The sequence below is a fragment of the Uloborus diversus genome, chromosome 8, assembly GCF_026930045.1.
Source record: "Uloborus diversus isolate 005 chromosome 8, Udiv.v.3.1, whole genome shotgun sequence".
Lineage (NCBI taxonomy): Eukaryota > Metazoa > Arthropoda > Arachnida > Araneae > Uloboridae > Uloborus > Uloborus diversus.
Window position 1 is genome coordinate 121,607,815 of NC_072738.1, and position 26,140 is coordinate 121,633,954.

Consider the following 26,140-nt stretch of genomic DNA (forward strand, 5'->3'; position numbering starts at 1 on the left):
ACCTAACATAGACAAGTAATATTGCAGCGTTTGCTACATCAGTCGACTCATTAAGCTGGATCGCAAAATTATTCTCTTTTATTCTATTCACAAGTTCTTTCTCCACATTACTTGCCAAATCCGTAATTCTGCGTGATACTGTGTTGTTTGGTAGCGGAACCAGGTCAATTTTTTTTGCTGACTTTTCTCCCAGCATACACTTAGCAATATCTTTAGCACACGGTCCAATTAAATTTTCTGCAATTGTATGTGGCTGTCCAGATCTTGCAATTCTATAACTGACTCGATATGAAGCTTCAAGGGCCATTTTACTATCTTCGTTGGATTCTAACAGGAACGTAGAGACGCTACACGTTTTATTATATTCCAATTTTCTTTTAAAATATTCAATAGGTTTGTCCTTGTGTGTCGGATGCTTTGTTTCGAGGTGTCTTCTCAGAAGTGACGGTTTCAAACTGCTGTTCGCTAGAACTTCGTTGCAGAGAAGACAAAGCGGTCTAGGTTCAGACTCTTCTCCAGTAAAATAAAAGCCCATTTGTAAATAGTTACTGTCATATTTTCGCTTTTTTCCTTTTTTCTCCCCTAGTTCACTTTTCTGTTTAGTCGGGGGAGGCGGCAGTTCATTACAGCTATCTATTTCAATATCCTGTGTTGATTCGAAAGTTACTGCTGATGTTGAGGGTTGATCGATTGACTGCTTGTCCATTTGTCGCTCAACCAAACTACCAGTTTTCAACCATCGATCCATAACAGCAGAAAGTTATTAAATCATAAAAATTACCAACACGATTATAACTTCACAAACAGAGTAGCAAGTTCACGTAGCAAAACCAATTGCTAACAAAATCACTTGTTTTCAAGCATCTCTAAAGTATCTCTAAATACGTCTGTTAACAACTATTTCCCCAGAACTATGAGCATGCTAATGTTATATATTTTTGAAAACGAACAGATGGGTAAAATCCAGCAATAAATTTTAAGTTTGGAGCCTTTTGCTGTCATGTCTGCTATTCGATGACTGAATTCGACGGAAATTCCCGAGTTATGTTTCAACCATATTAGAAATAATACCCCTATGATGCATTGTTTGAGAATTCTTTATTTTTTTCGACATATGTATATTATGTATATTGTTTGACTGACTCCACGCGATGGCGCCTTTTTAAGGTCATCGTGATCCCCGCCACAGCTTAATACAACGTTTCTGCGTGGCGCCTCGCAATAAAGGAGGAAGGATATCTCTTTTTGTTGTCTATCGAAAAAAAAAATGAGAAAATTTCTTTTTAACCAAAATTATAAAACCGCTGAAAGTTTTTTTTTTTTTTTTTTTTGAGCTTAATACAAGAGTCTGGCGCGTTTTCAAATTTAAAAAAAAAATTTAGTAACTATGTGTGCAATTTGAATATTTTATAATTTTTTACCAAACTAGGAAAAATCTGCCATTGCACCGAAATTTTCGCGAACCCCCTTCCTGCACCTCGCGAACCCCTGGGGGTTCGCGAGGTGCAGGAAGGGGGGTCAGCAGGAAGGGGGTTGGGAACCTCTGTTTTATGTATTGTAGACACTCATACCGCAGCTCATGCTTTCAGGGAGAAAAAATATTGAGCTCCGGGACATAAGCAGCAGTGAATATTTTACTTATGAAACATTCCTTTCCGTTGTACAATTAGAAATAACATTTAATTGTGCAATGTTGTTCAGATTACTATATACATGTGTTTCTGGGTTACAAGGAACCCCTTTTTTAACCCAAAATAAATGAGCTTATAGATGAAAAGTCATTCGACAAAAGCTAAATTGTTTCCTTGAAACACATGTGAACTGCAATCTGTAATTTTCTGCAATTAAGCGTTATTTCTTATTTTACTTGTCAAGCATAAAGGTAGTTATTCAACTTTATCCTTTTCCATCTTTTGGTCTACAAGCTAGTGATTATAAATTCTTCCCCTCTTCTTCCCATGCCACAGAAAAAAATAAATAAATAAATAAAAATGCAAATTTAGGAAGGAAAATAACTTTAAGCTGTTTTTCAATTTCAAAATACTGTCAGCCCGCTTAATCGGGTAACAGATAAACAAATGCCCCACTTATATGAATAAAACCTCCTAGAACCCAATATTTCCCCACTGACTTAATGTTAAAGGTCCCCACTTAATCGAATAATTTCCCAGGATAATCGAATAATATTTATCAGCTTCCGCAAATATTTTTGCTAAAAATTTTTTTTAATAATTTACAAATTAATTAAATATGAACAATTATTGACATTGAGGAACCAGATTCACATTTCATCAAAACATTTCCACTATTCTATCGAATTTATTTTGTCTTTGCCATTACCAATAGAGACGTACCGAGTACTCGGTAACTACTCGGTACTCGGCCTACTCGGCCAATATGCCGAGTACTCGGTACTCGGCCGAATTTTGATCAGATACTCGGCCAATACCGAGTAGTTGCAAAAAATTGAATGTATTAAAATTTACAAAAAAACTCAAGCATATATAATTTTCTGCAAACATTTACAATTCAAATTTAAATTTTGAGAATAATGAAGTTTGAAATACTTCAATGGAGTAAATCTTGGCTCGAATGTCTCGAAAGTTAATAAAACTTTTTTGTTAAAAATTGTGCAAATATAGAATTTTTGCTACAAACTAAAATTAGTTATAAGATATATAAAAATACCTTAGCTTTAAAAATAAAAGGAAATAAAACAACGTTAGAAGCACAGTGCAGGATCACTGCAGACACGTGTTTTGGCATTACAAGGAATTTCTTTTTCAATGCACAAAATGTGAGCTCGTTGATTTAAAGGCATCCGGCAAAAGTCGAATTTTTTGTCGTATGCCTTTACATTCTTTAGTTCACATGTTATGCACTGAAAAGACGATCCCTGTAACACAGAAAAACGTGTCTGCAGTGTTCCTGCATATTTGTTTTTTTGCTTTTAAAAATTATTTATGTTTAGCGAACTAGACCCATAATGAATAAATTTGTATAATTTGTTTTAATTCCAACTTGATAAGCCATACCTTTTATTTATTCATTTTTACTTTAAAAAATATTATTTTTGCAAAATTTTGTAGTTAAATTTCAGCAGGAATTTAGTTTAAAAACTATTACATGGACAAGGAGGTCTATACTACTATTTCAATAAGTTCAAAATTCATCGGTGTGTGTCGGTGGTCCTTCTTTCAACATAATTGGTACTGGGAAACTCGGCCGAGTAGTGAAAGGCCGAGTTACTCGGTAACTCGGTACTCGGCCGAGTAGTAAAAGGCCGAGTACTCGGTACTCGGCTACTCGGCCAAAGTGCTACTCGGTACGTCTCTAATTACCAAAAAAAAAAAAACAATAGGTAGTGCAGTTGATAGTCAAACTAAATAACTCAAATAAATACATACATTTCAGATGATAATAAATGTATAAATTTTTTCCATAAAACATGGCTGTGAAAAAGAAATTAGAAAAGTGTTCCCAAAACACCTTGAGGACTTTTTCAAAAAAAGGATGTACTGAGAAAAGATACCGAAGCAAGGATTTTATAACTCAAGTTGCAAGTTACATTTTTATAATTTTCATGCGTACTTACAATATATACAATGAAATTATTATACTATTTTGTCGTTCAATTAGCTTATTTCAATTTGTTTTATCCATAACATTAATTACTTCCATTACATAGTTATTGATTCATTATTATAACCAGGGTTCACAGACTTCCTTTTTTTTCCTATGTTCCTACTTTTTAAAATTTTTTGAAAAATTTCCTGTTTTTTCCTATTAATTCCTATTTTTTTCAATGCATAATCTTGCTTCTGGCTTTTTACCCTGATTACTGTATTTTTGTGCACCTTATCTACAGGTTATCTGCTATGAAAGTGCAAAATTAATGATGCACCGATTGTCTGCTTTTTTTCCCCTCAAAGTTAAATCTATCGAACCTCTATTTACAGCAAAAAAAAAAAAAAGCCTGCATGCCTATAATTTTTTTACACAGATTTTCTTTTACTTTATTGATTGAAGGTATGTAAATTAAACAACCTTACAGATAAAGAAAAAGCTGTCTCTGTATGCCCCCCCCCCTCCCAATAGTACAGTAAAACTAAGCGAAAAAAAGGCAAAACACTAACATTCCCCCTAAAAGAGTTTAAATATGGTGCAAATAACTTCTTACCTTTCCAACAAGAAGGGGTAAAAAGTTCCAGCATTTTTGTGTGTTTGGTTCGGGGGGAAAGGGGGGGGGACAAAAAGAATCCTTTCTTTTTTAAATTCTATTACTTAATAAAAATTACGCAGTTTTAAATATTAAAGTTCCTTTGTCAAACCTGTAAGATATTTTTTTCTATATTCCTTTACTGCAAACAAATACCATACACAAGAAACCAAGTTTTATTTTTTGTAAACTAACAAATTTTGATTTTTTGCATATTGAAGAACTCTGGTGAAATTATATAGCTCAAGCTCATCCATGCAATCATTGTTTGAAATAGTTTGCTTTCCTTCAACTTTTTAAAATATCAGTTCTGGTTAATATGCATCTAACTAAATTGCTTTAATGAAGTTCTTTATGGGTTTTTTTTATAAAACATTCCTTTTGATTTACATATTGATGTTTTTCCAAATCTGTTACTACAATCTTCTCAACAAAACAATGTTTGGATAAATGTTTATAAATTCACATGCTAAAAGAAACTAATATAACATGTATAAATGAAAAAAATTCCCCCAGAGTACATAATTCCCTGTTACTTTAAAATCTCTGTGAACTATTTTTGTTCTCATATTCTGTCATTTCTGCATCTTATAATCTAGAAATTATACATCAGGCAAATGGTGAACGCTTGTATTCATTTTTATCTCGAATGAAATACAGCATAACCTCAAATTAACTATTGTCAAGGGACTGGAAAAAGTTATCATTAAATCGAGGAGCATAGACATTCAATGCAGTCAGATCCGGACCAGTGAAATGTATAAATAAAACTAGGAAATTGTTAAATCAAAGTTATACTGTATAGCTTCAATGTTGAATTTCGTATGTGAAAACCTAACTTGAATTAAATGTTGACATTCCGATGCAGACCTACCTTTATAGTACGCAGAAGCTTCTACATTTTAAAACAACATTCTATGTAATTAAAAAAGATGTAATGTCAACAATTACACTATAAAATATTTTTATTGACAAATATTTTTAAAATATACAGTATAAAAAAATATCACAATTCTTCTAAAAGTGATGAGGACAAAACCTCTCCATTCTTTTTTTTTCTTATCATTTCAAGCTTCGATGTACCGTAACTAATTTTCAACTGCAACTTCCATAGCAGACTCTGTTGCAAGCAGCCTAATACTTGATTATTCCTATTTTGAGCAAAAACTAAGAAAAATATAAGTAACTTTAAAAAATACATATTAAAAATAAATACAATGCTTGGAACTTACCAATTTTCTCTGAACACATCCATTTTTTCTGATTATTGATCTTAAGAACAGTCAAGTAAACTTTTCAATTCAGAAAATAAGATTAAATAGTATAATGATGGATGATAGTGTACAAAGCATGTGTTTTGCTAATTATAATGATTAAATTATGAAATATACTTACCTTGCGTGCTTGAGCAGGATACAGCTCAGAAAATCTCGGAAAATATAGACTTCACAGAGATGAAACATAAAAGAGATACAACATCAATTAAATTAGTGCCTTTTACATGTTCTTCCCTATGTGTTTTGTTGGGGCCTTCCTTTCTTTCTTTCCTAAACTAAAACAGACAAATATTTTCATATGAATCAATTGCATAGCATTAGTGATAACTTCAAAAATATCACTGTACCGAGTACTTAGTGCATACTCAGCATGGTGTTCATGCGGCAATGATTTGAAGCATGTCTGACTTTCAGTACACTGCCAAGTTGAGTACTCACCTAAAGGGCTATTTGGTACGGCTCTTGTGAAATCAATTAGGAACATCAATTACGCAAAACGAAAATTTTGAAAACTTTAAAACACCACTGTTATGATAATTCATATTCCAACTTTATAAAATTTACAGCATTCAGATGTTTTCAAACATCTCTAATTTCAATACAATAGCATCCCGAAAACCTGGCACCAGCCATAGAAACAAGAATTTAAATCTAGATCAAAAATTTCTAACATATTTGATAACATAACTACAGGAAGAAACCAATAAAAGTACACATCTGATTAGTGTAAATGATAAGATACGTAGGATATCAGACATAATATGAATGGCAAGACGAAGGGTTTTTCGGTTTTTATCACAGCACAACAACAGAAATTTCAATTTTTACAAATCAAAAGAATTGATACAATTTAAAGAAAAGATTCAGATTCAGACTCTTTGATATTTGAATACACATTGAGAGAAAACTCGAATTTGGGAAATTGAGTTTGCTTTATCTTTTTAATGCAAACCTAATTTTGAGCAATGTATGCAATTGAACAATTTAATTAAAAGGATATACTTTCTTTCTTTCTTTTCTTTTTTTTTTTTTTTTTTTTGGAGAAATTTGAGCATAATACAAATCATTAAATTGGACATTCGGAAATGTTGACACTTCTAAAAACTAAACTCAATTTAAAGTTTTAGCATCCCATTTTTCATCACAGTTATATGACTTTATATATAATTTACTAGCAAAGTAACACAACAAAGCAACACAAGAAAGCAAAGTACCTAGCCTAGTTGTACACAGATTTTTATCATTTAACAAAAAGCAACGAATGAAAGATTGAAGAAATGCAGACCAACCGTACATGCACAGAATCAAAGTTTAGGGTTAAACTTGTAGTTTTGACTCCTCATAAATCGGAAAACAATCATTGAGTTACAAATTATGTTTAGAAAAATTAAGGAAACGCACAAACTAAATAAGAAAGACTTGAAAACAAACCTTTTATATCTTAACACAAAGTAGCAATGGTGAAATGATGACCCATATTCTAATCAAACGACCGATCAGTAACATATGAACACATCACTTACCTTTCATTACAAACTTCCATTGAAAAACAAATTAACACCTGTGGAAATCAAGAAATTAATATCACCTTAACTATCAATTTAATCTTGGGGAAAGAAAAAAAGTCAGCAGACTTGAATCTCCGCATCGTCACAAGCGATCTTGAAAAAAAACAACAAAGTTTAGAGGTAGAAGAAGTTAGAGTTTTCTCAGTTCACACAACTCGATTTTTTTAAAGAGTACGAATTGGAAAAAAGAAGAAATCACTTTTCTTCTATAAAATTTCAAAATAAAATAATTTCGCCGCAGAATTCAGAATACAAACAAATCCGGTCTGATCTAAAAGTCAAATATCTTGAAGTCATCCTGGAAGTAGACATTCGTGGATATTTATAATGCAACGTACGGGATATTGAGCAGTTATCTATAAGATATCCTAATATCTATATCTAAAACATGTAACTACCTAGATCTCTGGAATACATGCAAAAATCCATATCCATGATTTGGAGATACCTGGATATCCTTAGGATGTCCAAATATCTATGTCCATGATTTGGAGATACCATGATATCCTTAGGATGTCCAAATATCTATATCAATGATTTAGACATTTTTGGACATTGTTCAGATGTCTAAGAAATCTAAAAGACGTCTGGACATGTTATAGACCTGTTTAGATGTCTTTGAGATATTTGTGGTTGTCTGGGATTGTATAGTCATATCAAAACCTTACATTTCGAAGGTTTTTTTTTTTTTTTTTTTTTTTTTTTTTTTTTTTTTGCCACCGGTAATAAATAGATTCGAAGTATGATTCCTTTATTGAAATTTTTTCACATCAAAGGTGCTGAATTGTCGCCCCCAAAGCTAAGCTTCCGCCCTAGCTACCCACTGAAATAAAAAAAACAGAAGGCTCATCCTAAAATGATCTAAGTGAGCTCAGAAACCAATTTAGTTGTGACTGGGTTATTTAACTGTTAAGAGCGCTGGAATGATATCAAAAACTAAATTCCTGTGAAGCCCCCCCCCCAAAACAAAGTCCAAATTGACTGCAATTTCCTTGGTCCTTAATTCATTTACTTCAACTTTTGGATTGGACAAATTTGGATCTACTAGTTGTACTAGTGTATAAATAAAACATTCTCTTAAAGCAAAACAATTTCCCGTTATTCTTATCCTGAATAAAATTTTTAACCGTTTTCATTGATTGTCATATCTTTAATAAACATGGAACAGCTTTGTAGCTCTTTTTTCACAGTTACTTTTGTAATTATGATATTTTATAATTGAAATTTTCTTCCTTTTTTAGAATATTATTTTCCTTTTTTTTCCTATTTTTTAAAGCATAATTTTCTTATTTTTTCCTATTTATGAAATTTTTGCTCCTATTTTTCCTATTATTTTTTTCCAAAAACTGTCTGCGGAGCCTGATTATGACGTTTTAAGACAAATGATGTCAATTTGGAAAGGTAAAGAATATTTCCCCACTTAATCAAATACCCCACTTAATTGAATAATATTTCTTGGAACTGACAGTATCCGATTAAGCGGGGCCGACAGTATAATGATTCTGGTTATATTTTTTAATGTGTTCATTATTGTTTTCATGCCTAAGTTGTTAACATTAGGACATTTTATGAACGAAATCATAAAGTGAATCACATTTTTTTTTTTTTTTTGTAAATATTACATAGTTCCATGTTTTCAATGTAACTGTTTCTTTTTCATTTGCACAGGTGCAGGTATTCTCTCTATGGCCAATTCAGGACCTAATACAAATGGTAGTCAATTTTTTATTACCTTGGCTCCCTGTCAATGGCTTGATGGAAAACATGCCATATTTGGCAGAGTTAGCAGCGGAATGCATGTTGTTCAGAGACTTTCAAAAGTTCCAACAGATAGTTCCGATAAACCCCTAGAAGATGTTAAAATTGTTAAGTCATCTGTAAAATATACATGATTTGTTGTATAAATAATGTACTAATTTTTTATTAAAACTTTAATTTTAACCTTTTTATAAAATACTTGAAGTAATGTGAAATGTGTTTTATTGGTGCATTGTAATATCTTATTAATTTTTATGTTTGCATACGGGTGATTCTCCAAGAACCTGACATTTTCCAACCACTTTTTCTTTTTTTAAAAAATAAAAATGCTTTAAAAAAAATCTGAAAAAATTCAATTACTCTTTGTTTGGATTTTCTTTAGAGAAAAATAGAGAGAACTCACTTTCTACCCTACACCCTCAAAAGAGGGGGTTAAATTTTCATATACCAGGAGAATGACAATATGAATTATTTTATCAAAGGTTTTCAATAATGTAACTATAGTAATAAAGAAATAACTGTGGTTTAAATCAAAAAGTATGATGACTGCACGAAAAAACAATCTATGTAAAACCTCCTTTAAAGGACACTCTCAAATAGCGAATATTCTTCAAGTCCCAGTCTTTTTAGTCAGTATTATTCACTATGAACAGCTTACTCTGAATAACGGACTGTTATTTTATCAAAAAATTATTTTTCTATTGCTACTCTACATTTCTAAACCAACAAATTAATAACAATTTTCACATTAAGTTCTATTGTTTGTTATTTCTAATTCTCTAATTCAGAAGAGTATTTGCTGAAAGTTGTTCTCTAATTTATCAAAGTTCAAAATTTAAAACTACTTCACTTACCTATTCAAGCAAGGTTAAAATTGTATAAATGTATAAGCAACAAATCTCTTTTTAAAAGAAAGATTCATCTGAAAAACAAATACCAAAAAAAAATAATAATAATAATAATTAATTAATAGAATTTTTACGCTGATACATATTTTATTTATCGTTTATCACTTTTAGATTTTCTTTTCAATCATAATCTTATTTCGTAATTAATGTATTGGAAATAAATCTTCTACTCTGCTTGATGTATTACCGGTGTTTTATAAATAATGCCATTAAAGGGACATATTTTGATGCGAAGAGAAAGATATTTTCTTACAACTTGTCAATTACATAGGTCCATAATTATAATAGGGAAGTTTTCAATTTTATTTTTATATGATAGAGTAACATGTATGAACATTATAGGTGAAAAAAATTTTGCGATATGATAAGTAGTTTTTTTTAAATTAATTTTTAAAGTTCAAGCGCTTGTGACATCAAATGGCATAGGAAGTGACGTCATGCGCTCTTCCGATAGGGGAGAAGCCGAAGGTCACGCATTCGACTTCGAAGACGAAACGTAAAAGGCTTATCTCCTCGCATTTAACTCCTCATGTTTCTGGAACATTAAACCTCTCATCCTCTCGGAAATATTCGAATATCATCATTGATGTTACATGAGGAAGATTATTTAGATTGTGCTTTAACGAATCCGGTCTCCATAGTGTGTTCAAAAGGATTATTGAATTTCTAAAAAATAAAAATATCAGCGCGCTCAAAATGTCCCTAGCGAAAACAAGGGATCTTCGGCGGAAGGCTGCCCATTCGCGCCCTGTGACGTAGGCTCGTGACGTTTCAGAAGAGCGCACTTTTGAGCGCGGATTTTTAAAAATTCATTAAAAATCAACCACGGTGTTTTAGAATTCGGCGATTTTGAATTTTTTAGTTTTGAGGGTCAATGAACAATATCCAATAGCTAAAATATGAACATTTAATAGGTTGCAACTTCCCTATTGAGGTAAATAATGTTAATTTTGTGTTCAAACCTCTTAATTCAATTACATACTTTGAGTAGAATTAAAAATTTTCTATTTTTAAAAACAAAAATATGTTGTCCACGAGAATAACTGCAAAACTGTTACATATACCCCATTTTTGAACTTCAAAATTTTAATAAGAACATCAGACAAATCATATTAACAAAGTACTCAAGGACTCCATCAAAATAGAGATAATATAAAGTGTTGTAGGACAGCAGTCTAAAAATTCCTTTTTTTTATCTATAACAATTGAACTCATTCCTAAGCCACGAGAATGACATGAAAACCTGGAGAAAATTTTTTAAATGATGATATTTGTGTATTAAATGATTAAATAATGTTATTTTACACCTTTAAGTATGAATAATTTAGTACAAAAAATTGAATTTGTGGAATGTTGATACAAAATTTTAAAATAATTTAAGTACATTTGAGGCAGTGAGCAAAGTGATTTAAGTGGCAAAATTTTAAAAATGGAGGTAACTAGTACAAATGGTAGGTGAACCTCTCCTCTGTCTAAGGGCAAGAGATGGTACTGTTATGCCTGGTAAGTGCTGTTATACAGCACAATTTATAAAAACTTTTCAATGAAAACCTACCTAGGACCTAATCTTTTAATGCGTTTTACTCAAAGCTTGAAAATGTCCACTTGCATCCCTCTGCTTCTCACTGCCTCAATTTTACTAATGACAAATTAGCTATCTTGCTTCTCACTGCTTCATTTGAGAAATGGATTGGGACGTGCCAGGAGAGTGACTTTCTGATAAAAATTTGTTGAAAATAAAATAATAGTTTAAAAAAACACGCTTTCGTAGCAAAATGAACTAAAAAGTGAAAAATAATCTTTGGATGATAGTAGTTGACCAATCACTTAATTTTAATGTAATACAAAAAAGCGTGGGGGGGCTTCTTATCAGTGGTCTTGAATTTCTTCCATTTTTTGTCCATGCAAAAATGTAAATAGACAGCACCCCACGCTATTTTGTATTGCATTAAAATTAAGTGATTGGTCAACTATTATCATCCAAAGATTATTTTTCACTTTTTAGTTCATTTTGTTACAAAAGCGTGTTTTTTAAGTTTCTTAAACTATTATTTTTTTCTTTTTTTTTAGTCTTATGTTGGAGAATTATCATGCGACGAAATTATTTATAAAACGAGTGCGAGGTAATATCTTAAAGTTAAAACAAGGGCGTCCCGATGGGAAGCTACTGAGTCATCGATGTAGTTTGCGGAAATCATATTACTTTGAAAATTTGAGATGCATTTGAATAAAAATTTTGTTCAACAATGGTCTGATCAGCAATGAATTTCCAATTGAAGGCCCACCTAAATTTTGGCATGAAATTAGTTAAAAACAATTATATTTCATGTTCTAATTACCTTGGAACATTGGAATAAATTTTGTCTGATGCAGAAAAATTAAAGGTTTTTGTAGATATTTTTAAATAATTTTTGTGAGCATTTTTTAATGTATTTTTTTTTAATTTTTCCTTTTTTACATTGTTGGATTTATGCCAAAATATTGATTAAAATTGGAGGAAACTAACAATTAAAGGAGTTAATTAATTTGATTATAGAATATTGCATTGTCATCGGGTCTGAGGTCGCGTGCCAAATTTCAAAAGAATCCAATCGCAGGAAGTGGGCGAAATTTGAGCTACAAGATTCCGTTACAAGATACATACATACATACAGACAGTTGAAGCTAATAAAAGCGTGTTAAAAATAAATGAGTTATTGTTTTAATAAGAATGGAATAACATTGGAAAAGTTATTTCTAACTATTGAAAAAAAAAGAACAAAATTTTCTAGGTCAAACAATTCTTGTGTTATGCTCCTTATTGCTAGGATTTTGTATAATCCCCTATACATAAGCTTGAAAATATAATGAATTATACAATTCATTATACTTTATTATATTTAATTTCAATGATATCAACTTTTAGTAACTGGTTGATTTTATCTCTTGGTATAACCCTTGGTTTAATTTTGAAGCTTTTGCATACAATGCTAAAGCAATTTTTTTTTTTTTTTTTTAATGTCTTAAAGTAGAAAAAAAAATGAAAGTCTAGGTTTTCAGTTAATCTGTTAAAACTTTTTTTATATATATAGGGTAACGGCACCTGTAACAGACGAGGGTCCAGTAACAGACAGCGGTAAGTTTGGATTTAAATAATAAGAATTTTAAGCGGGGTAAAACTGATGTTGCAGTGACAGTGACCCATGAATACGGTGCAACCATCTAGTGCTATCAGAGTGAATTTTCTGAACCAGTTGGTATTTACAAGGCAGTGGTGGAAGGTTTACGAACAGCCATCGCGTGGTCTGCCGGTGTTTCATGTTCATTTGAATTTAATAAGGTGTTAGATCTAAAAATAAACTACTCTTGCGCATTTTGAAAAGAAAAGGGGCATTCTGTCTATTACTCATCCTTTCCTCCTCTTATCTGTTGCTGGGGTGTATCATCAGAATTTTTGGTGTCTGTTACTGAGGGTCGTACCTTTTTTTCGAAATTGAGCAAATGATACTAGAATTAACTTATTCAGAAGATCCCGAAGCAGCCCAAACGTTAAATGAGATGTTGTATGCATGAGAGAAAAATAGTTTTAAAAATCTTAGTACATTAAAAGGCTAAGAAAATTGAGTTAACCTGAGAGCGAGGTTTTAAATATGTCTGTTACTGGTGCCGTTACCCTATATAATACGGCCACCAGTCTTTTCTGACATGAGGCGTCTTGCAGTCCAGTACATAATTGAAGTGGCTCCAGAGGGCGTGAGGGCTCGAAAGTCATTACTGAAACGATTGTAAAAAAGAGGGGCAACTAAAGAGATGCTTCCCAGTCATAAGAGAGGTGTTACAAAACACTCAAATAGGTGACAAGATCAGATTGATTTTATGTAAATGGGCTTGCAGATAATCGTGTCCATTAATCATTCTAAAACAAGCAAGTTGCTCAGCTGTAGGGAGGATGGAAAGACGAGAATGCTGCTGGCCATCAAGAACGCACGCCCAGGATTTTCCATCAACCATGTTCCTAAAAGGGTCATTCCACCGTGACAAATGTAACATTCAGAGACTCTTTCGTTGCACAACATGAGTTTTATACGTCTAATAATCATTTACTTGTGGTTTTGCAAAATTTCGTAAAAGAATAAAACTTTTGTGTAATATTTATGCAATAAAACGTAGTGTAAATCACATAAATTGTTTTGGAAGCAAAATAAGTATAGTATGACGAACCTAACATGTTTGCAACATGAAATACAGCTCTCAATTTCTCTAAAATTTTTAAAATTAAAAAAAAAACACCAACTGAGTTGCAAATGTAGAATCAAGAGCGAAAATTGAAAATCATTTTAAGAGCCTTATACTATTGAAAATCAATTACAAGTATTTTATTTGTTAACAAATAGAAATTGGCAGCAGATACAAATTTTAAATCATTGCATTTAATTTCCTTCTCAGCCAACAATGAATTTGGCTACCAATCACGTGAATAAAGGCTTTGTCGTATTTAAAATCTATTTTTTTAAAAGTTATGATTCGAATTCTATATAGCATGGAAGTTCGAAACACATTCTATCAGACACAGAAAAAAAATATGTATTTTGGTACTAAATTTTTAAATATGTTTTCACTGCAAAAATTGAAAAACCTTTTAGAGGTTTTAAATTAAAATCTTCATTAATTTATGTCATCTGAAGACGCAACCTAGCTAAGAACACTCTCAATCAACTCTCCTTTCAAACAGTTTTTTTTTTTTTTTCAAAATCTGTCCATCCATTTAGGAGCTAGAGTGCCACAGATAGATACACAGACACGTCAAACTTACAACCCCCTTTATATGTATGGCGGGGTAGCATAACAGGACAGAAGAGAAGAGTGAAGAATGTTGAAAAAAAGTGACGTGTGTGTGTGTTTATGGACCTTTACCAATCAACTGCAGAATTGATTCGACTAGTTATGCATAAAAAACTTTTTTTTTTTTATGGAAAAAGTGCAGAAACATGGTTGTATGTGTTCATGTAGGAGAATGTGGGGCGATGTGAAAAAGTTAAAATTATTTAATGAACAATTTGGAAAAAAATTTCAGAAAATTAAGGTACATAAAGAAAGAACTATATATTTAAAAATAAAACTTGCATTGAAGCATTAGTTTTCATTTTTTCTATTCTATTTCTATTCAAGAGTCACAACTGACTACAACTGTATTTATGTCGAGGACTGCATACTAGTGCCTTGCCTCCATTGTTTTTATATACCGATAGATGGCAGCACCATCACCGGATCGAACAGTTAATGAGAATTTAGAACTAGACTAGTTGAATTCGATATTTATCAATCCTTGATAAAACTAAATATAATAACTGTGGCCTGACAAGAATAACAATTAATGCTAGGTAATTTGGTTATATGACAGTATGAATTATTGTCAAAAGAAGATGATACTTCTTTGCTTTGCTTGGCTAGCGCTAATTGTTTTGCATTTGTAGCCGAGTTATTTTTCTCAAATTGCCGAATCGGTTATTTTAAAATTTTTCTGTTTCGTATGTTTCTAATTTCTGAGTTATGATTTAATTATCTATTCTATTCAAGAGTCACAACTGACTTCAACTGCATTTATGTCGAGGACTGCATACTAAGTGCCTTGCCTCCATTGTTTTTATATACCGATAGATGGCAGCACCATCCCCGGATCGAACAGTTAATGAGAATTTAGAACTAGTCCAAGAGCTAATAGCTACCTGGTACTAGCACCCCCAGAGGTATCGTTTCACTTGGAGGACATTGAGACCACGAGCATATTTAACGTCGCCCAGTCCCCTTTAATGACGACGGTGGGTCTTCGACCAGCGGGTCGGTCGAACCCGAGCCCCTCCGGCCCCGAGTCCAATGCCCTACCGATCAGGCTACCACGGCCCCTTTTCATTTTTGACAGTATTTTTATACTTCTAAAAAAAGGAGGAAATAATTCACTTTTTTTCGTGGAGTAAAGTGAAAAATAAAACATTTTTCTAATGAAGTATTTTATATTCGATTATGAAGGATATTTTTCATCAAATAAATGAATTAATAAAAGAATGAATGAACGTTTTCCGCTAAAAGTCAGTAATGCAGGGATGTGCCAGCTGCGCCAATCGCCGATTCTGCGCCAAACTGCTCCTGAAGACCGCCAAATGGACTTTTCTGCGCCAAAACTGTAATTTTGCTTAATGTTGAGTTCCTTTAGCATATTTATTTGGCAGAATATCAAGTTTATGCATTTGAGCTTGTTTTTACGATTTTTTGGCTTAGTCCCGATTTTTTGCGCATTTCAAAATCCGATTGCATCCGCTTTTGAAAAACTCGAGCGTTAAAATTTTTTATGTGATTTTGTTCCTCCTTGACTAGAAAATTTTGCACTGATCGTTATTTTCAACATTTGTTATCTTTTGTTTACAGTATATGAGGTCTTGTAAATTCCTCTTCCACTCGAAAATGTCAATCCAGTTGCATTCAAATTTATTTAAGCGAATGCCATCTGTAAAAATTAATATTGTTCACCAGTTTTTAATCTTGGATTTCTTAGGATTTTAGGACAGAAAATTGATCTCTAGTTTTGGTTGTAGACATTTAAGATAGCAAAAATCTTGGAATTCTAATGCTCTGTTAATAAGTATGCAGACATTTCAAGTTTCTCAGATTCAGGCATTTTTTCCATATTCTTAGTCTGTTTTAAAATTTTTATGTATTTATTTATTTATTTCACGTTTTTCATTTTTTTTCCATGTGTATTTAAAAATTCCTTTTCTGTGACATCATTTCTAAAAATCATTTTTTTTTAAATAATAATATCTTTATTAATTTGCTAATTTAATATCAAATAGTTAAAAATAAAAGGTTTTAATGCTGCCTTTGCTTGGTCTCAGATTTATTAATCAAGTAGGGGGATATTTCGATAATTGGGAATCTCTCGATCTTTCTTTATTGGCGTCAATTTTTGGCGTAAATAATTTAATTTTGGTAACCCTGCTGATTTATAGTAACCCTATGTGAATAGTAGATTTGCAAAGAAAAATACCTTTCGTGCAGGTGCTGGAGCCAAAAATTGACGCCAATAAAGAAAGATCGCCAGATTCTCAATTATCGAAATCTTCCCTTATTTGGCATATATATTTATATACTGAACTACTTGAGGAAAGAACTACTTTTATACTTATTGCTATTTTACTTTTATGGATAAGGAAGAAGCTCGATTTTTAATCACGTCAAAGCGGTGTGTTTTGAGTTTTTTCAGTTTAAACAGAAAATTAAAGAAAGTAGCTATTGTTTCTCACAATTATTACTGACCCAGGCAACTCCGGGTATTTTTGCTAGTGTTACATAAAAGCAAGCAACTTTTAAAAATAGGTCACTAAAGCAGTGATGTTTTAAACAAAGTAAATGTGTGAACTAAGTTTAAATCAAAAAAAGTGTAAGAAAAAAGTAGAGTAGGACAGGACTTGTCTTTTGTGAAAAATATTGTTACAAATCCTGTAAATAGTAATTATTGTAGTAACGTAACCTGTAAATAATTTCCCGTAATGAATATACAACCCCTTAACATATGGCTAAAGTATACAACCCCCTATTCTTTTTATTTTCATTGATAAATTTTGATAACGGTCTACGCATTTCTCGAAGCAGAAAGAATGTTGTAGAAAATTCTTGGATGTTTATAAAAGCCGTTAGCGATGGATAAACGGAGAGTTTCGATTGATATTTCGAACTGAGAAGATTTTTGCTCTGTTTATAGCGAGGCATTTCGCTGTGTTGTTTTCGTATTTGGAAGTAAATACGTGTGTAAACGTTGAGTTTACGGTGTTGTGTGATAATTGCTTAATTGCTGATGAATAATTTGGCAGTTGTTGAAGATCTTTCCTGTACATAGTGTAAATAAATTTCGTGTGTTTTTATCAAGAACTGTGTCTTCATTTCAAAAAAGCGGAAGTCGCACCGAATCCGTTACAATTTGGCGCCCTAGCGTGGGGCTTCTTCTGGACTTTCTTGGAGTAAGTGTGACTTTGGACATTTCTTCATAAAGACTGTTTGAATTTATAGACTTTGTTTTTATGGTAATTACTCGCGCAATGGATGACCAATTGAAACAACTCCTGGAAGCAATTAATGCTGCGAAAAGCGATTTGGCTGAAAGTTTGGCGGCTAATCAAGAACAATTAAAAAATGATATGGCGGCTAATCAAGAACAATTAAAAAGTGATTTGACTGCAAGTTTTACTGCAAATCAAGAACAATTAAAAAATGATATGGCGGCTAATCAAGAACAATTAAAAAGTGATTTGACTGCAAGTTTTACTGCAAATCAAGAACAATTAAAAAATGACATTGCGGCTAATCAAGAACAATTGAAAAGTGATTTAATGGTACTGAAAAATGATTTAGCTTCTAACCAAGAGGAAATTAAAAACGACCTTACTTCGGTAAAGACTGTGATGGAAAACAAATTTAATGAGATAGAGCATCGAGTTGATGCTTTTGATGAAAAATTTGAAACAGTAGAAAACCGTATCGCAACAGTTGAAAATCATGTGGATGAGAAAATTAAAAACATGGAAAGGAGATTGGCGATCGCGGAAAGCAGCTCTGTACAGTTTGGCGCTCCCACATCGGTTGCTCGACCGTCCACTAAACTTGCCACATTTGATGGGAAAACTTCGTGGCAGGTTTACAAAACTCAATTCATGATAGTGGCGGAAGCGAACGGATGGGACTCTGCTACCAAGGCCTGCCATCTTGCAGCATCCCTGAGAGGTGACGCAGCGGACATTCTTCAGACCCTTCCGGACAGCCAGCGGCTTCATTTCGCCGCCCTCACATCTGCGTTGGAGCTTCGCTTCGGTGAGAAGTGCCAGAAAGATTTCAGCCGACTCCAGTTGAAGTCCCGTTTCCAGAAAACCGGGGAAACCCTGCAAGAGCTAGCGGCGGACGTCGAGAGGCTGTCTCATCTTGCTTTTTGCGACTGCCCTGCGGATGTTCGAGACCACCTGGCACTCAACTACTTCATCGACGGGGTTCGAGATCCGGAAATCCAGAAAGCTCTACGGATGGCGGATGTCAAAGACCTGAGTTCTGCTGTTGTGTATGCGATGAAGTGGGAGGCCGCCCAGCAAGCAACCCGTGTGGATCCCCATCCCATCCGAACTCTGGAAGCTGATGAGTCTGATTCCAGGTCGTCCCACCTCGCTGAACTCGAGAGACAACTCGGTGACTTGGCAAGACATCTGAGCAGCATAACAGCCGAAAAGAAACAAGAGCAGAAGTGCTGGAAATGCGGTAGTGAAGGACACTTGCGAAGGAGTTGTCCGGCTCGCCAAGCTACACGAGGGAAGGAAATCACCACCACCAGAGCTCTGCAGATTTCCTCTTCTAGTAGTGGCAGTGATGGACTTTTCATTTACGCCCATGTAAATGGAAACCCCTGCAGACTGATTGTCGACACTGGAGCCAATGTGACAATCATTAGAACAGATGTGGCTCGTGAATTTGGATTGAAACTGCTGTGGACATCGCCACGCGTAAGTCTCCAGACTGTGACAGGTGACAAAATCGAGATTGACGGTAAAGTGGACTTGGAAATAGTGTTCGGGAATGCCACCTACCATCATACGGCATTCGTCGCTAATATCACGGACCCCTTCATTCTCGGATTGGACTTTTTGAAGAAATATGACTTCACTCTCGACTTCAAGACTAATGAGCTGCACTCGATGAGAGAAGACATAGCCGTTTTCCCCGCAGAAAGTGATGTAAAATCCGCTCATCAAATAATAGCCCAAACAGATTTATCGATTCCCTCAAGGTCAGAATCATTAATAATTGGCTCCCTTGAAGAAAGCAATAGTTTTCGATTTGGACTCATTGAATACCCTAACCTAAGCAATAGCCTAAAAGGAGTGCTGGTAGCATCTACGCTTGTGGACCTTTCTAAGGATGTAATTCCTGTGAGAGTCGCCAACGTGAGTGAAAGGTCAAGGAATATCCGAAAAGGTGAAGTGTTGGCAACTTGTACTCCAGTAAAGTGCGTCATTAGAAGAATCAATTCCCCCGAGACTGTGTCTTCCGAGTCCTTGACATCGAAGTTAATTGAAAGTGCGCCGTTATCGAAAGATCAAAAAACTGCTGCGGAACAATTGGTGGATGACTTCAAGCATCTGTTTTCATCTACATCGGAGGATGTTGGCCGTACGAATTTAACGCAGCATAGGATTTACACTGGAGAACACCCCCCTATTAAACAGCATCCAAGACGACTACCGTTTGCCAAGAAGGAAGAGGTTGAGACCCTCCTGAAAGAGATGAAGGAGAATGATGTAATCGAACCTTCATCCAGTCCTTGGGCCTCTCCCATCGTCTTGGTCCGAAAGAAAGATGGCTCCACTAGATTTTGTGTAGATTACCGACGGCTGAATGAAATCACCAAGAAAGACAGTTACCCTCTTCCACGGATAGACGACACCTTGGACACTCTTTCCGGACACAAGTGGTTTTCGACCCTGGACTTGAAGAGCGGCTACTGGCAGGTCGAGATACACCCTGATGACCGAGAAAAGACAGCGTTTACAACTGGACAAGGCTTATGGCAGTTTAAAGTGATGCCCTTCGGCCTCTGCAATGCACCAGCTACTTTCGAGCGTCTTATGGAGACAGTGTTAAGAGGACTTTCCTACGAATCCTGTCTGGTCTACTTAGACGATATCATCATCGTGGGACGCAGTTTCGAAGAACATCTGGCAAATCTTAGGAAGGTGCTGCAAAAGCTTAAGGAAGCCAATCTGAAGTTAAGCCCGTCCAAATGTAATTTGTTCCGCCGGGAAGTGAACTACCTTGGTCACATCATCTCTTCTGAAGGTGTACAAACCGATCCAGAAAAGGTGTCTGCTGTCAAGAGTTGGAGTCGTCCCGAAAACATCCATCAGCTGCGAAGTTTCCTGGGGCTCTGCACCTACTACAGGAAGTTTGTAAGGGGTTTTTCCAACATTGCACGACCTTTGCATAAGCTGACGGAGAGCAAGCAAAAGTTCGAATGGTCCAAAGAATGCGAAGATGCATTTCTACGACTGAAGGAGGCTTTAACATCAACGCCTATCCTCGCCTATCCTCAGCCTGAAAAATCCTTCATCCTAGACACTGATGCGAGCAACGAGGGCATCGGAGCTGTTTTATCCCAAGAAATTGACGGAAATGAACATGTCATCGCTTACTGGAGCAAATGCTTATCAAAGTCGGAGCGAAATTACTGCGTCACCAGAAAGGAGTTACTGGCCATAGTGAAAGCTGTAGAACACTTCCATCATTACCTCTACGGCCGAAAATTTCTGCTTCGGACAGATCATGCCTCATTAACTTGGCTTTTGAACTTCAAAAATCCGGAAGGTCAGATAGCCAGATGGATACAGTGGCTCCAGGAATATGACATGGAGATCAAGCATCGAAAAGGGTTGTCTCACGGTAATGCTGACGCTTTATCAAGGAGACTCTGTCCTGAGAACTGCCACTATTGTTCCCGAATCGAGAAACAGTATGGAACGATTAGCCCTACCGCCTATCAGGTGACAGTGACTCCAACATCATCAGAACCTGATCCATGGAGTGACGACCATGTTCGAAAAGATCAACTTGAAGACCCCGACATAAAACCAATTTTGGAGTTCATGGAAAGTGACAGTCGGCGACCTAGCTGGCAGGACGTTTCCGTCTTCAGTCCTGCAACAAAAAGATACTGGGCTTTATGGAACTCACTCCATTTACGGAACGGCGTGCTACACCGGAAATGGGAATCTGACGACGGCAAAACATCTAGGTGGCAGTTACTACTTCCCCGATCAAGGATTTCAGATGTTCTGAAAGAAATACATAGTAGTGCGACTGGAGGACATTTTGGTGTCTTGAAAACCCTCAATAAAGTTCGGGAGCGCTTCTTCTGGAGCAAGGCGAAGGATGACGTGGAGAAGTGGTGCCATTCTTGTGACGCCTGTGCTGCTCGTAAAGGACCGAAGAAGAGAAGCAGAGGGAAGCTACATCTGTACAACGTTGGAGCTCCTTTCGAACGAATTGGGATTGACATCCTGGGTCCTCTACCAAGAACTGCTGATGGGAACAAATACATTCTTGTTTCCATCGACTACTTCACCAAATGGCCGGAAGCATATCCCATTCCAGATCAAGAGGCTACCACCGTAGCAGAGACTCTAGTCCAACACTGGATCTCGAGATATGGAACACCTTTGCAGATTCATTCCGATCAAGGGAGGAATTTCATCTCTGCTGTGTTTAAGGGCCTATGTCAAATTCTCGGAATTGAGAAAACTAGGACAACACCACTACACCCACAATCGGACGGCATGGTGGAGAGATTTAACCGCACAATCCTGAACAATCTCTCACTTATGGTATCCAGAAATCAACAGGATTGGGACAAGAAGCTACCTTTGTTCCTGCTGGCCTACCGCAGTGCTGTCCACGAGACTACCGGATATGCCCCATCTCAGATGCTCTTCGGACGAGAGCTTCGGCTACCTTGTGATCTCGTCTTCGGTCGTCCTCCGGATGCGCCTGCATCGCCTGAGGAGTACATCCAGGATCTACAGGCCCGGTTGGAAGACGTTCATAACTTCGCACGAGAGCGAATCAACATCGCGGCGGAGAAGATGAAGACCAGATACGACACAAGGTCTACTGGACATGAATTCAACGAAGGCGACAAGGTTTGGTTATGGAATCCCATCCGACGGAAAGGTCTGTCACCCAAATTGCAGTCGCATTGGGATGGACCCTACAAAGTCCTTAACCGACTAAATGACGTCGTAGTGAGGATCCAAAAATCACCTAATGCAAAACCTAGGGTTGTACATTATGATCGGTTAGCCCCATACTATGGCCATAGTTCATGAGTATTACGAAAACAACCATGGTTGATAACATAAAAGTTGTAGATAATTTTTTTTGCTTTTAATGTTTAGTAATATTTCTTGTTATTATTGTGTTTCCTTTGCACTATTGGTTATTATTTAATGTGTGTAATTGTGAACTTGTGATAGAAGTTTGGCACCCTTTCTGGGGATTGTACTGCCCGGGACGTGCAGTCCTTAGGAAGGGGGCAATGTTACAAATCCTGTAAATAGTAATTATTGTAGTAACGTAACCTGTAAATAATTTCCCGTAATGAATATACAACCCCTTAACATATGGCTAAAGTATACAACCCCCTATTCTTTTTATTTTCATTGATAAATTTTGATAACGGTCTACGCATTTCTCGAAGCAGAAAGAATGTTGTGGAAAATTCTTGGATGTTTATAAAAGCCGTTAGCGATGGATAAACGGAGAGTTTCGATTGATATTTCGAACTGAGAAGATTTTTGCTCTGTTTATAGCGAGGCATTTCGCTGTGTTGTTTTCGTATTTGGAAGTAAATACGTGTGTAAACGTTGAGTTTACGGTGTTGTGTGATAATTGCTTAATTGCTGATGAATAATTTGGCAGTTGTTGAAGATCTTTCCTGTACATAGTGTAAATAAATTTCCTGTGTTTTTATCAAGAACTGTGTCTTCATTTCAAGAAAGCGGAAGTCGCACCGAATCCGTTACAATATTAAACAAAAAAAAAATGTTTTTAAGAGAACTTCAATTAGTAGTTGTAGTTATTATGGTGCTTTTACATCCTTCATCTCTTTTTTTTTTTTTTTTTTGTTATTATTTTATCATGTCACACGTGTTTTTGTGTGTGAAATATACATAGTTGCTCGAAATTGATGCAAAATTCAAATTTTTGCTGCTGTAAGCTGCTCTAAATTTGCAATTTTACTGTTCCAAATTCACCGTTTTACTGCTCCAAACTCACCATTTTCCTGCTCCTAAGATTGCTCCAAAAGCGAGTTTTGGTCGGCACATCCCTGGTAACGTTCCTGAAATCATCCTTTCCTTGCACCTGTCCAAATGATACTGAAATCTCCTCGTTTTTGAAGCCAGTCATGTTTCTAAAACCTTCAGAGATAAACTTAGAGGTTTTAACTATTAAGCAATAGCTTCACTCCTTCCTGATCTTTCCAAGGAAGCTCCTAAGCAGCGGTTCCCAACCTTTTTAGTTATGCGGCCAGTTTTGTAGAAAACACCATGGAGACCCACTAACGACTATATTACTTGTACAGTCCAAGTTTACTTCTAGGAGGGAGGGGGCGTGTCATATGCTCATAACTGTCCTTAAGTGTACTTAATATACCGTATTAGGATTGTAACTGTGTTAAAAACGAGTTCTGGAGATGTTAATCCCCTTCCCTTCTCCTGCTGTACCACTGATACAGATATACTGTTTAAGAACAATTTTCAAAACAATTTTTAAGGAAGAAAATGACTATATTGCTCAAAAACAAGTCATCAAAGTTAAAGCTCCATGGGATTTTTGACGCTGTTTATCCTCTACAAAGGAGTTGATATCTGGATTGAAACTGGATAGTTTTAGTCTCAAATAACTCGCAACATGCATTTCTATATTACTTTTTCTAAGGAACTGTTCCTCAAGTGTCTCAATTCACTGGTCATCATGCCAGTTCAGCAAAGGGAGCTTGATGCTAATACTAGTTTCTTTGGCAATTTTCTTTGGTGGAGTTTCTGATTCATTAGATTTCCTCTTCTACTATAGGGGAAAGTTCCTGAGAAATATGAAAAATCTTAATCTGAAAGTTCCTTATTGGTTATGAGTTTTTGAGTGACGGTGGCGGTACATCTAATAAGTGAATTTTTGCAATAAACGGAAATTAAGACCCCAAGATTTATCTTATCATTGTCAACGGCCCAGTAACATGCTGTTCGCGGCCCACTTGTGGGCCGTGGCCCATGGGTTGGGAACCGCTGTTGTAAAGCGTTAATGCAACAATGCCAAAGGCTAAGACAGAACTGAAAGCAAGTACCAAGCATCTCACTTGCCTATAATTTTTGTGAAACTGCAGAACTCAGAGAATTATTCGCTCGCATTGGGAGCTTAATCAATCTGGACGGGCAACAATCAAGTCAAAGCCGATGCATTTAACAAATGCGTTTAGTTAATTTTTAAACTAGTTGTTAAAATTACTTTTCACAACAGTGAGGAGTCTGCATTCGTGAAATTTGTAGTAATTCAAAAAACTTGTTAGGAAAAAAAAACTTAATTTTCATAGGAAGTTGGGAAAATCCCGAAACGTTGCATAGAAGTCATTAGTGACGCTTCGAAATTTTTTTACAGTGATCCTAGAATTAATTAAATGGTGTTTTCATAATTTCTGGTAAAGTAATATCGTTCATTATAAAGTAGAATCAGTACAAAAAAAAAAAAAAAAACGAAGTGCATGTACGTGCACAGTACAGTACGATACAGTGCGATTTTCGCTGTGAAAACATATTTAAAATTTTTTTAATTTAGTACCAAAATCAAGAGTATTTTTTTTTTTTTTTTTTTTTTTTTTTGCGTCTGAGAGAATGTTTGGAACTTCCATGTAGAATTCGAACTAGAACGCTTTTTTAAAGCAGATTTTAAATACGGCAAAGCCTTTATCAAGCGATTAGTAACCGAATTCATTGTTGGCCGACAAGGAAATTAAAAGCAATGATTTAAAATTTTAACCTGTTGCCATTTTTTATTTGTTAAGAAGTAAAATACTTGTTATTGATTTTTAATAGCATAAGGCTTTCAAAAGGATTTTAAATTTCCCCTCTTGATTCTACATTTGTGACTCAATCGGTGGTTTTTGAGCAATTACAAATGCTTATTGCTTTCACTTCACCATCCTTGATGTTGTGGTTCCTTTTTCAGCTTGGACCAGGCACACCAGCACCACCGCCTACCGGTCCCTGCAGGCGCGGCTCCGAGCACTACCTCCTGGAATCCGTTTCTCCTGGTCGATGGCATCCATGTCCTACACACACGCGCGCTCATAAACACACAAGCCTTTACACACATACACACAGGCCTAAGTGCATAAATACAGGTCTACGCACACGCACACACACAAGCCTACACATGCACACACGCGCGCCTATACATACACACTCGCCTGCACACACACACAACTATACACACTTAACCGCCCAGTAGGAGAGGTAGGCTTGGGGGGACAGGAGCTGTTTCTAGAAAAAATAGTCCTCAATGAGTAGGGCCCTGTCGCAACTCGTGATTGCGAAAACATAATTTGGATTCAAGGTGTCAAAGTTCAAATTAATTTCTTTTTTTTTTTAATTTTAATCTAAGACGATCACTTGTTACTTTAATTTTTACTGTTAGGTTTTTCAGCAATCTCGCGTGGCAGCACTCAGCCGCGCATCTACGGACGCGATCTTCGACTAAGAAAGTCTCCTTAAGTACATTCCCATGCCAAATGGTTAGTTGTAATAAAATTTCTGATAGAGAATCGTATTCAGAGATTTTATTGACTTTCGCAAA

General features: G+C 35.3%; 1 protein-coding gene across 3 annotated transcripts in view; it reads left to right on the forward strand.

The window, feature by feature from the left end:
* LOC129227382 (uncharacterized) overlaps positions 1–9,426 on the forward strand; it is a 34,551-nt gene extending 25,125 nt beyond the window's left edge. For all 3 annotated transcript variants that reach the window (XM_054861931.1, XM_054861933.1, XM_054861932.1), the window contains one exon: positions 8,733–9,426. In XM_054861931.1, the coding sequence (XP_054717906.1) occupies positions 8,733–8,956 (224 nt within the window). In that variant the 3' untranslated portion in view covers positions 8,957–9,426. The remainder of the gene's footprint in view (positions 1–8,732) is intronic.
* The last annotated feature ends 16,714 nt before the right edge of the window (positions 9,427–26,140 follow it).